Here is a 12485-nt window from a genome sequence, read left to right as displayed (position 1 = left end):
CATCATTTTCTTACCCCCTAACTTAGTAACTTGCACTGTCTCAATGAGTTGCACAGCTTACCTCAGCCCTGTAATTGAGCAGCATGCTCACAGGTCATGTTTGGTGAAAGTACTTCTGAAGATGAAACAAAACATTGTAATACTTGCTATAACAACCACCATTTATTGCCTGCAAATCCATTCATTGCAATGACTATTAAAAAAAGCTAAGAGTACTGTACACTATTAAAAGGAATTGCTTTTTTAAAGACAAGGTTTAAGGGCTTTTTGTAACGTTGACTTGTTGTTACACGTTGTTAAAGTGTAACAATAGTAATAACCAGACTCTGGTTTCTGCTTGAGTATGTATGCCTGTGTTAGGAGGCTGGTTTTGCTAGGAGAAAACAAATACTCTCCATCAGCTTGACTGGCAGCTTTATCTCTCTGCAATACAGGACACAAGTGATATTACACTGGAACAGCATCGAAAGGCCAATGCAAGGACAACACACACGACAGATGCTCAATTGTAGGGTTTATTTCATCCGCTAACATTCATTCTTGATCTAGACAAAAACAGATGATTTTTTTTTTAATTTTTTTTTTGTGGAACAAAAGGAAAAAAAAACCTTTTAACACTTTGTGTAAGATGCTATAAATAAATATATAAAGCTTTAAGTGTTACTTGGCTCAAGTTAAACAGTTGTCTTTCATTTCTTGTTGTTTTTAAGTTCCTGAAGTGGAGGGAAAAAAAAGTGCAAACCATACACATTCAGCCCAATGGAACGATTCCAGCCACAATCACTTTCAGAGAAGCTGAATCTGTTTGATCTACATCATGGAGGATGGAAGGCATGTGGGGGAACGTTTGTATTTGTTTACCCTCAGTCACACAACTCCTAGAAGAGACGAACTGAGTTCCTTGGTACTAGGGTAGGTAAAGCACACAAGAAAAGGGAGAGGAAGAGAGTCCTGCCTGTATTGCCCTCTCCCTTCCCTGTGCAGACTGTGCAGCAGAGAGGAAAGAAGAGACAATCTAAGCAAAGCCTCAGACAAAAGCAGATGACAATGAAAAGTAAAATTGGATACCAGCAGGGAGGGTAAGAAATCCTGTGGCTGTTGTGTGTTTGCCTGGCAGACTACACACAAACACAGACAAACTTCACATTGAGAGAGGGTGGGGATTTCTGTCTTGTCATGAAAAAAAGATGAAAAGGGGCAATAAAAATAAGTTAAATCATATTCCAATATGTACAAAACAAATCGTGCTCAGTAAACCATTTGAATATAAAATCATTCATTATAGTACAACTCTCTCAACTCAATCTGCAGAATAGACACCTGGGGGAGAAGAGGGAGGGGGAAGTGGGGGGCTTTGAGGGATGAGACAGACTCATTTGCAAATCTTGATTTTCCTCAGCTTGCATGGTTAAAAATTACAGAGAAAACCACCTGCAGCTGGGATGACACAGGCTTTAATACCCACGTGCTTATCAGCACTGCATTCAGTTTGGCAGAACTCCTGTAGATGGGGCAAAATAAACAGCTACAGGGAGCTCAGACTGTGTGCGCAGACACGAGCTCCGCTGCTCGGAGGTGTATCTGAACTGCTGCTAACTGACCTGTGCTTTCAAGGCTCGGCTCTACTGCTGATCAGCCAGCAAATCCTGCATTCTGGGACATGATCTGCTAAATATTAGTAAAGACAAGAAGAACAAGATAACACAGCCAACCCTGTGATTCGAATCCAGCAGATACTGTGAGTTGCATTCCAAGCTATACCCCTGGAAATACAACATTTAGCATTAGTCTGTGTTGCCAGTTCCTGTAGCACTACCCATTTTTGTGACATTCTGAAAATTCTATTAAGGGGGTCTGAGTAACTCTGAACACCAGTGAGAAGCTAGAGCTGCTTTTAACCCCAGGATATAAATCCCCACCAGGCTGTTCTGTAATGTTAGTCATTACCTTCTGTAGCTTGTTGGGGTGTCTCTGTGAAGTGATTTGATGGGCTCAGAGTAAAAACTTCTAAGTGCCATGTGTCTGTCTGCCACTGTGGTGGTCCTTCTGTCTTGCTCATACTCTCAGCAATGGCGCTGCCCTTTCTGTTCCTACAGGACAGCCCGTGGAGAGAATTCAAAAGCTTGTTGGGATCTTCCTTATGCTGCTTTTGTTGCCATCCCACTATTGTAAGCAAACAGGGGACTATGGGGTGCAAACCCATCAAGTGCTCCACAATATTGGGCATAAAGGGAGAAATTCAGACAAGTCAAAAATTCACTGACCCATTTGTGAGAGGTTTTTTGTTGATGACTTGGAGCCCCATGACAACCTGGGTTTGCAACTTAACTGGCCAATCCTGTGTTTTGTGACCCGGGTAGGGTACGAGGTGGCATCTGACTGTGTGGAAAACTTTGGAGGAGGCAAACTCCAAGACAGCCAGGTGGGATGAGACAAATGAGCGCTAAAAAGTCTCCTTCAGCAAGAACACCCAGTAAAGTTAACACTGTTCCAGTGACTAAAAGCAACAAAGATCTTAACGCTGCGGCATGTCTTGGCCTTTCCACCCTCCCAAAGCAAGAATTCTGTTTCTGATTTCTACTGGTAACTCCTCACTCTGAGCATCACCCTTTTTGGCAGATGTGCAAGGCTCTGCACAGAAATACCTTACACAGCTCCAGCCTTTGTAAAGTCTTTCCATAACAGAAACACTGTGGGATGGACAATCATGCAACCAGGTAAAATGTGAATTCCAGGGGAACTTCCTCTCCTGCCCTCATTGTACCCAACACTTACTTATCCTGACCTGGATCATGATGCACTGACAGGCCCCTCAAGAAACACTATGTAGTGAAGAAGGTCTGAGTGCATCTGAAAGTCATAGGAAAAATGTTTTGGAAGAAAGGGGCAGATACTGAACAAGAATGTACTATCTGGCCAATACTTCTGCCAGAGTGACTTAAAGCCATTGTTCTCCATTCATTTTAAAACTACACACACATTTTTTTCATGTTCTTGTAGCATCAAATAATCAGTCCTAAAAATTAATTGTACCACTTCAAACTGTAGTACATATAAATCACAAAAACCCTATCACATTCACATTATGTTAAAAAAGCTCCCTTAAACCCACTAAAGGAAGAAGATAGTGCCAGGTACGTCCTGCAACCCATGCTCTGGCACACAGCACTTGCAATAAATGAACCCATGGCCTACAGCTGTAAAGAGACCAGCACAGCAGGCAGGGTGAGGGGATGGCTTTTCGGTCATTCACTATATTTCCAACTCTGTTTCAAAGTGCCCTATACTTTTCATGGCTTGGATTACCTCTTTAAAATGCATAAATTTGTTATTCCCAATGTACAGGTGGAGGAATTGAGGCATTTGCTGGACACAGGTTTTGAGTCTAGACGTTTCTGCCTCAGTGCTTGCTAGACTGAGGTCACCCCTCCTTTTGTGGGTTGAAGTGAAACTGTTAACAAGACAGTTTTCAATATAGTTTCATTTCTTCTGCTTGCTACTGTAATATATTACAAACAGAATGTTGGAACAAGGTCTTCTACTGACATGCTTCTAAGATCAAAGGCTGCCTCTGATTTAGGGGACCCTGCAGACAGATCAGTTGGAATCCAGCTGGGTACTCAGAGCCTGTAACGTAGAAACAACTCCAGAAAACCAAGCCAAGAAATGTTACCAGTCCTAATCATGCACAGTCCTGTTTATTGTCACCCTTGAGAGCAGAATTTGGTACAGAATGGCTCTCAGAATCAGTGCCAGCATATGTGGACCTGCCTGGGCATACACTACACAGCTCTGTGCTCATGTGCACCTCAAATATGGATTAGCTGCAGGAACCACTTGTGCATGATGGATCCGTAACACAGGATGCACAGTGAATTGCCTTTGGGGAAAGCTGGGAACTGTGCATATAAAGCAGTTGCTTTTTATATCTTGTGTATGGGTTTTGTGGGTAAACAGCCTGTAAAATTGCATTTTTTAAAATATAAATGTTTTCTTTAGTTACAGCAACACATAAAAGTGCTGGAAATTAGCAGACATAGCTCCTCCCAGTCTTGGAATTCAAAGATGAGCAAATGGAGTTGTAATATCTTCTGCCCCCAAGCCAACAACCGAAAATTGCTTCATTTTGCTTCCCACTTTTCAGCTAGGAGAAAATGCTTATGGCCAGGCTATACATCTCTGGGAACAGGGGCCATTTTGTGGCAGAAGCACTTACAGAACCTTACAGACAGCAACACCACTACCAAATACTGGTACCAGTTGAATGCATGGGTAACAACATCCTACTGTCCTTGTATATGGATGAGCATCTGCTTGTGTACTTTGCAGCCCCAAGATGCAGACCTGGTCAAAACCCATTTGAATTCACTAGGAAAGGCATTCTCTGCCTTCAGTGGACTTTGGATCAGGGCTGTAACAGGGTTGTATTTGAGCCCAAATTGCTGTTTGCATGTTCTAAGTTTTTAGTCATTTTGACTTTGGAGAAGAACATCTCCAGAAGCAAGGTGTATCCCCCAGGGTGTACACAGAAGAAACAAGGCAGCTCCTCTGCTTAAAGCAGCCCCTCCTTTGCAAAACTCAGTGTGATACGAAACTGTTGGAAACAGTATACAGAGGCAGAGAGAGAAATAAAATACAAAACAAGCAGAACTTCAGTAGCTATGTGTGATGGGAAAGGAACACTGCAAAAGTGACATGCTAAAATTGAATGCATCAGCTCTCTGCCTCCCCTCCAGTGATTTCAATGCCATATTTGATTTGCAGTTAGCATGGCCTTTGAAAATCAAATTATATTCCATCTGGGTCATCGTTTACCCTAAACAGTAGCTGGTTCAGGCCCTACAGGCTCAGTAATAACGGGGTGAGACATGAAACAGGCAAAAAGTGCTTCATTTCCATGCTTCCACCCAAACAAAGAAGTGCTTGCAACAGCAAAAAGTAAGCCATACTTTAATTTGGTGAGTGGGAAGAGGAACTGGAGAAGTCGTTGTTCTATGACTCAAAAGGCAGTAAGCAGAACCTGGTTAGACTGTCACCACACTGGAGAATTAAACTCACATCAGTCCCTAAAAAACAGCATTGAAAGATTTCTGCTTTGAAAGTGGTCTGAGACTAAAAAAAAAACATCCATGATTCCCCTTTCCAGTTTATGAACACAGCTTGTTCATGTAAAGTAAGAGCTGCAGAACAGGCATGGTGCCAAAAGACAGTGTGCACCATCTCATAATGAGTTCAGACCCAGAGTCAGAAATTTTCACAGCTCTGGAAGAGAGCCCCATCCTGTTTCCCTTAAATCAGTCCTGGTGACCTCGCTGGAAGCAGGCTGATGGCCATTATCATTTGATAAAAGCAAGTAAAAATAACTGAAAAAATACAGATAGAGGTACATCTGTATGCTTGTTCTAGTTCAGCACTTCACATAGCAACAAACAAAACAAAATCACCCCCTCATCATCTTCCCATTAATGACTAATTACTTGCAGGCTCTTCCCCAGAACCTGTCGTGCAGATTTATGAGGGAGTATTGCTATTTAAATTCTTCCTTTTTTCTTTGCATTTAGAAAAGGGTTTCCATGTGCTGTTAACACATAATACTGGTGACAGCATGAGCGGCAGTTGTGTAGGATGACAGGATGGCATGTGAGTGCACATTTGAGCCTATGTGGAATTTGGTTGCTTTTAACTTGTTTTGGGACCTACCTTTGAAACAAATCTGCAAGCTCTGTGCATGAATTTCCTATTATCTTTGTGATGAAGTTGCGTATGTATATGTGATACCAGTGCAGTGTATCAAAACCTCTGTGCTAAGTACATATCCTAGGCCACAGTCAATTTGCTTTAATGTTTCTTGTCCTCTGATGTTTTTCTTCTTCTTTTGTTTTCTATGGTGGTTTGCATTCTGGCAGTGGCTGCCAGCTGAAACGAAGTGACCGCCCTTGTGCTCAGATCACAGCCCGACAGGATAGCACACCGTCAGCTTAGTCACCATTATCATTTACTTACAAACAATGCAGTTCCCATCCCAGCTTCAAAAACACCCACAGAAGAAAACCTCCATTTCCTTGGTTTTTAATTCTGTATCTTTATGTCATTATGCTCAAGGCATAAACAGATCTTAAAAATCCTGCTTTTGCCACTGGTGTTTGAATTGTGAGGATAAGAAACATTCTTTCGTGATTGGCCTTAAGAGTGGGTAACTCCATTTGTGCATGGTTTACCTCTGCAATATCATGTTGACCCTTTTTTTATGTCTTTATTATTTTTTTTAAGAATCTCATTGGTCTTGTAAGAAACAGTAAAAAGACCCCCTGCTTAAGGAAGCAATCTACCTTCTGTTTTACAGACTTGCTTTTAAATAAAATAGTTCTTGTTGGTTTTTGCAATTTTACTTCCATGATCTTTTATATGGAAACCCTAGAAGAATCATTAATATAAAAGTCTGCTTAGGCTACCATTTCTCTATAATATGGCTCATGTAGTCCTCAGTGGGCAAGCGTCCTTGCTCTTCCGTCTCTTCCTTGGGAAGCGCTTCATTGGACCGGTGAAGAAGCCTCTCTTCCCGATTCTTTATCCTCTGCTCCATTCTCTCTAGCTGCCGTTTGTACTGGTAGCGCTGTTGGAAGAGGTCCTTTGCATAGTCATAGAGCTGCATGTCCAAGTCATTGAGCTCTTCGATCCTGCGGATGGTGTCGTTATCCACCTCTACCCCTCCTGCCCTGGTACTGTTGTACTGCATAAAGGGCCGGATGAATTTCAGATTAAAAGTTCTCTCAAACAGGTACTGAGTCTTTCTCTGGAACTCTGTCAGGCCAAAGAAGGCCATGTCTTTGAGGTTTTTTTTTGCGCTCTCCAGCAGGATCTGTGCTCGCTTGTTCTCTGGGATGAAAGACATGTTGTAGCAGCCCACTAAGCTCAAGTCAGCCAACATCCTCACTTGGCGGTTGTTGGCCAGATTATACGGGCAATCCATGAACTCCTGCAGTGTGCAGCCTGACCAGTCCGTGCCTTCGTAGCATGACGGCAGCTCCTCAGGAGTTGGTGTCCTGCCATCACACATGTGCAAGGAGGTCTTCCAAGTAGCTCCTCGTTGGACGTGACGCCATTCGCTGAGGTAACGGGATACGGGGTCTCTCAGAAGTGTGATGTAGTAGAATTTTCTACAAGAAGAAGAGAAAGGAAAATAAATACTCTGCTAGTAACAAGATGCTTGGCAAGCTGAGATACAGTGCGGATATCAGAAAGACAAGAGTAAATCAACACCACAGCATCCATTCCACTGTACTCTTGGGTCATCTTCTTGCAGTATCTTTGCAAAGTAGTTTGTGCACCATTAGACCTGCGTTTCTCTTTCTCATAGCCCACCATTCTAGTCTTGCCAAGTAGCAATGCTTTCACCAGGACATTTGTTTTCAGCCACAGACTGCAAATGCCAGAACAAATCATCAGTATTCAACCAATCTACCAGCTTCAGAGAGCAGCTGTGACTTCAGGGACTGCCTGGCCTTTCACATGGCCACGTGCCCTCTGAATCAGCCAGGGCTTGCTCTTCACAACAGCTCAGCAATTGGTTTACAAGCTGGGCTATCATTTTCACTTCATGCAGATGCTGACCAGGACACCTACTGCTTGATTGATCTGGCTGCCGAGTTGAAATGTGGGAGTCTGCAGTAAGTAGCAGGATAGCACCACAGAAACATAAGTGAAAAATAATGGGAAATCGGGAATGCAATATTCTTTGTAGAAAGAGAAGGCATGAGTTGACAACCAGTAATAGTAGCCGTAGGTCACTCTCAGCTAGTCTGCTGTGGGTTCAAACAAACTTAAGACACATGAGACTAAAAGGAGGAAAAAGCAAGACAATCAGGAGGAACACACATGGTGACATGGGGCATTCTTGCTGTTCCAAATATAATGAAGTCCCCAAGAATACAAGCTGTCCCTTGAACTGCAAACATGACAGCTGCCTTGTACAGAGAGACCCTCCAGCTTCAGCCCACCTTGTGCCTGGGTAAAGTTCTGGGACTGATCGTGATGGAAGTCTGCAACAGCCCTCTGTAGAGGGAAATGGGCCTGTTCCCTTGACTTCTAGCAGCTTGGGACTGTGGTGTCTCTTGAATGTTTCTAGAACAAGGAAATACCTTCTCTAGTTGCTAAAGCCGGCGGGGAATTAAGCCCACATGTGCTCCCAGTGCACAGGGCTGTGTGTCACTGTGCACTGGGGCTGTGTCAGGATAGTGCACATATGATACTGGAAATGTTTCATATAGGGGTGGTGGTGGGTCATTTCCACACCGGAAATGCATCTTTGGAATGCTGCTACATGGCTTGCTGCCACCAGCAGGGCTTGGGAGAGCTCAGTGTGATGGCCATTGTGAGGGAACTGCACATATTTTTAGGGAAAAAGAAAGCTAAAAAAGGTAAAAATTCTGCTTTGGCTAATATTAACACACTTGTATTTCCTTAGCACCCTCAATATTATTATTCCTAGCAGAAAACTCAATTACTGCAATAAGCGTAATTTATTTTTAAGTAAATACATCAAAGACATTGCCTGGGAAGTCTGACTTTTAAGGAATGTTTGCTTTCCCAAATGATTATTAACTTGCTGATGGGTTGTTCCAAAGCAGTAAATTTTGTAATCTTTCCAGCAATGGCAGTGGGTGTCCACTTGGACTCCAGCTCTTCTCCTCTTTCTGCCTTCAGAACTAGGCCTGATAAAGACATTTCCTATTTTTGGAAGCTTTTCCATTTCTCTTCATAGCAAGGGTATCACACTGTCTAGGAATACTGTCTAGTACTGTCTGTGTACATGGGGAGAAAGAAGGGGGCAGAGTGCGTAAGAGAAACACTTCCCTTAAATTTACCTCTTTTTCCTTCATTTACATTGCAGCCTGTAATGAGTCAACTTCCCAGACTGAGATGCAGCTATGATTTACAGAGACAGTGCTAAGAAACCTCTAACAGATGGGGATAAAATATGACAGTGGAAGGAAAAGGAAAGCAATGATGAATGCCAGATGTTCAAGTGAGACATTGATGCAAAACACTACCAGCACTTGTGAACTGTAGTGGACTTTTTATTTACACCAATGTAATCTAAAGGCTGCATTTTTTTCCTGTAGCAGGTAGAAGCTAATTATTATTATACAGCTTGCAGAAACTGCAAGTTTCACCTAAGATCAGGGACTCATTTGTGCGGTATCCAAAGACACAGGAGGAACCGATTCCTGTCTAAACCTGCAGTCTATACAAGTATGGATAAGGAAAAAAAGAACCATTAGAAACTGTATTTTGTACACAGGGGAACTACCAATATAAAATGATGGCCAGATGGCCATAAAGTCAAATGAGGGTCTGTGGCAGAGCTGGCATGAATCTGATTCTTGTAAGCCTGAGTCCAGTTTGTCTTCTTTCCCTCTGCCTCTGTTTAAACTTTAGGGATCCATTAGTAAACATGGAATACAAAGCTTGTAGGGTCCATTGAATCACAAACAGCTTGAACAGGACATAGACTGAGAAAAGGTTAGGAGCAAGTATTTCTTCTTTCACACCTGCACTTCAAGAGCTATTATCTTAGTTGAAGCGATAATGCTGGTAAATATTTTACCATGAGCAATCTGTAAGATTCATCTCATGGACAGAAAAAAATACACAATAGAAATACTGAATAGAATGTTTTTTGAAAATATACTGAATTTGATGTGACCCTTCCCAGGTCTGTCACGCAGAAAAGCAGATGAAGTGGAGCTTGCCTCCTAAAACAGAAATAAGATGCATCTTTGGAAACTGGAATACTGGCAGTGGAACCAGGCCCCTGGAGGTACATTAGGAAGCTGCCCCAGTGGAGCTTAAATTAAAATCCAAGCAAACAAACAAATAAACAGAGACTGCAGTGCAAATGAATAGTTTAAACCGCCTAAGATGAGATGTGCCACTGATATACTGGAAGTTATTCTCCCAAACCTCTATTTAGCTTTCTGGAAGGATACTACTTTCAGAGGTGCAGATTCCCTGGGCTATCAGGAAAGTAAAGAGCACACCTTCAGGAAGGCCGGGGCCTCAGGAACTGGAGAGATGAGCCACTTTGGTATTAGATGAATGACCATGTAAGCATTCACCTAAAGTACTTAAGATACTGAAGTTTGCATTCATGAACTATAACTTGGGGATTGCCTTCAAGTGCAGAGAAAAGTTAGCTATCTTGCTAAAGCATCACTCATTAGCAGCAACCTTATTAATATCATGAGCCAGAAAGTGGGGGGAACTTTGCGCCAGCATGGTTGAGAACACGGGCAGTGCCACTTGTCAGCAGTGCCTTGCAATTTATGAGGAACCACATGGCTACTGAGTTCTCTTTTGTCATCAGAGATAAAATAAACCCATAAAATACACGCAGCTGGGAGTGCCCTTCCTTTCAGCATGGTGCCCCAGACAGCTACTTAAATATTCCTTAAGACTCATTTCAGAAGTGTGGTCTTCTCCTAGCCCAGATGGTTCCACTCAATCCTGCCTCATAAAATACCCAAATAGCCCCAGTCTGATCATGCAATGCCAAGTCTCACTGGCCTTCATCAACAAACTTGAAGAAGAAAAATGGACATTCTAGTTGGTAAGATACTTCTTTTCCTGTTCTTCCCATGTGAAGCTTGGCAGAACAGCATTACTACTCTTGTAAGCTCCCCTTCTACATATCCATGGGGTTGTGATCCCCAGGATGACAAAGAAGAGCAGAAGCCGAAGTCCCACCTCTGCCTTTCCTTGCATTATTGTCCCTGCACTCCCAAAAGGAAAATCTATCTGAAGATCCCTGGAGCATTTGCAACAGCAGTGTTGCAACTCAGATCTATACGCAAGCTGCACAGTTTTGCCTGAGGAAAGAATCACTACTGTATTTATTGAACAGAGCAAAATGAAATCATGTGTTTGGTAAACAATCCTGTATTAGAACTGAAGTTTCAGGGAGAAAAAAATCCAGTATTAGAAAGGAAAGGCAATCCTGCAATTGGAGTATACACATCAGTGGAAGCACCCCTTGCGTCAAAATTACCCTATGTGTCCCAGACGGATCTCTCTTTCTGCCTCTGTTTCCCATGTGTGAAGGGCTGCCAATGTCTCCTTTGTCTATCTTGGCAATTCAAAACCTAACATCTTTAGGAGCAGGAGCTGTCTCCTTCAGTGATTATGCAAAGCCCCTGTTTCAGCCTGGATTGAGGACAATAGTTAATTTGAGGCGTATTTTCATGACACAGGCGTCAGGGGCACTGCTGCCTACACGATTCCCACCCCAACCTCTCCTTCCTGTTCTCCCGTAGCAGCACAAAGCAGCCTTGGTTTTGCCAGCAGAGTTGGGTTTGGTTTGGGTTTTTTGTTTGGTTTGTGTTGGTTTTTTTTTCAGGGCCATGCTGCACATGCAGTCACCGAGCAGATCTGGGTTAAAAACAACCCTTTCTTGCAGACATGAGGGGGTGGCTGAAGCCCCACTTTAGTTATATTCTGCCTTAATTCCTGTCAGCAGGTTCCTCAGCTAATGAAAGGGAAATGAAACTCTCCTTCTTTTAAAAAAAACAATTCCTTCTCTTTCGCTAATAACCAGTCAACAACATTCTGATGAAGTGACAGATTCTAAATATGATGCTATTATCTCTCTTCAGTTCATTTCCATTTATGCTTTCCTACATTCCTATTCAGTATACCCTTCTTCCCACTGATAGTCTCTAAAATCTACCAAGAGCTGCTTATTTGACTGTGCAATCCCCTATTCTTCGCTGTGATTAAATGCTTCCCTCCCACACAGCCAAAATATCTATTTCTACGGGCTCTTCACTGAGCTTTCAAGTGTCCCTCACAGGAAAAGTAAAATCTATCAGAAGTCCTTCTTGGGTACTGTGGTGGCCTTCCATCAGATAAAGAGCAAAATAAGGATAGCCACTTCCAATCATAAATGCTTCATTCCGCCTGCCAGGAGGGGGAAAGGGAAGGAAGCTGCACAGGTCAGCTTCAATCATATAACCCCAATCTGTCAAAGCAACATGCCCCCAGGCTACAATTTTTCTACTGCTAAAGAAGAAAATAATAAAAACCTCTTTCTGTGTCCTTGCCGAATTAACTGAACAGAACAGAACAGAACAGGGTGTCCGCCAGCTTGCAGGAACAAGAAACACTCTGTTTTGTTTAAAAGAAGTAGCAACGTCAAATTTGTGGCTGATTTACGGCATCTTTATAAGCCAAGGCCATGTATTACACACTCCTCAAATCATTTGTGAGGGTCCTTTTTCAGTTCATAGTCACTGTAAATAGTTTATCACTAAAACAACTAGTAATTTTGCTTCCTACCAGCGAAATGAAAATAGGCACCCACCCTGCCATTAGTCTGCAGGGACCAAGGAAAGAACTAGAGCAAGGAAAGAACCAGAGCAGTCAGCACCACTACTGCAATCATGTAAACCCTCACCTTACAGACAGTTAAGAGGATTATTAGGCATTAG

At 42.7% G+C, this 12485-nt stretch overlaps 1 protein-coding gene across 2 annotated transcripts in view; it reads right to left on the bottom strand.

The window, feature by feature from the left end:
• Nucleotides 1–6053: 6053 nt before the first annotated feature.
• HS6ST1 (heparan sulfate 6-O-sulfotransferase 1) overlaps nt 6054–12485 on the bottom strand; it is a 189851-nt gene continuing 183419 nt past the window's right edge. For both annotated transcript variants that reach the window (XM_062621770.1, XM_062621771.1), the window contains one exon: nt 6054–7157. In XM_062621770.1, coding sequence (XP_062477754.1) covers nt 6449–7157 — 709 coding nt within the window. In that variant the 3' untranslated portion in view covers nt 6054–6448. The remainder of the gene's footprint in view (nt 7158–12485) is intronic.

Source organism: Pezoporus occidentalis, unplaced genomic scaffold (assembly GCF_034315485.1).
Source record: "Pezoporus occidentalis ecotype Australia unplaced genomic scaffold, CSIRO_AGI_Poc_V1 ctg233, whole genome shotgun sequence".
In the NCBI taxonomy this organism is placed as follows: domain Eukaryota; kingdom Metazoa; phylum Chordata; class Aves; order Psittaciformes; family Psittacidae; genus Pezoporus; species Pezoporus occidentalis.
Note: the sequence above shows the minus strand (reverse complement) of the source record. Positions and strands in the feature narration are given on the sequence as shown.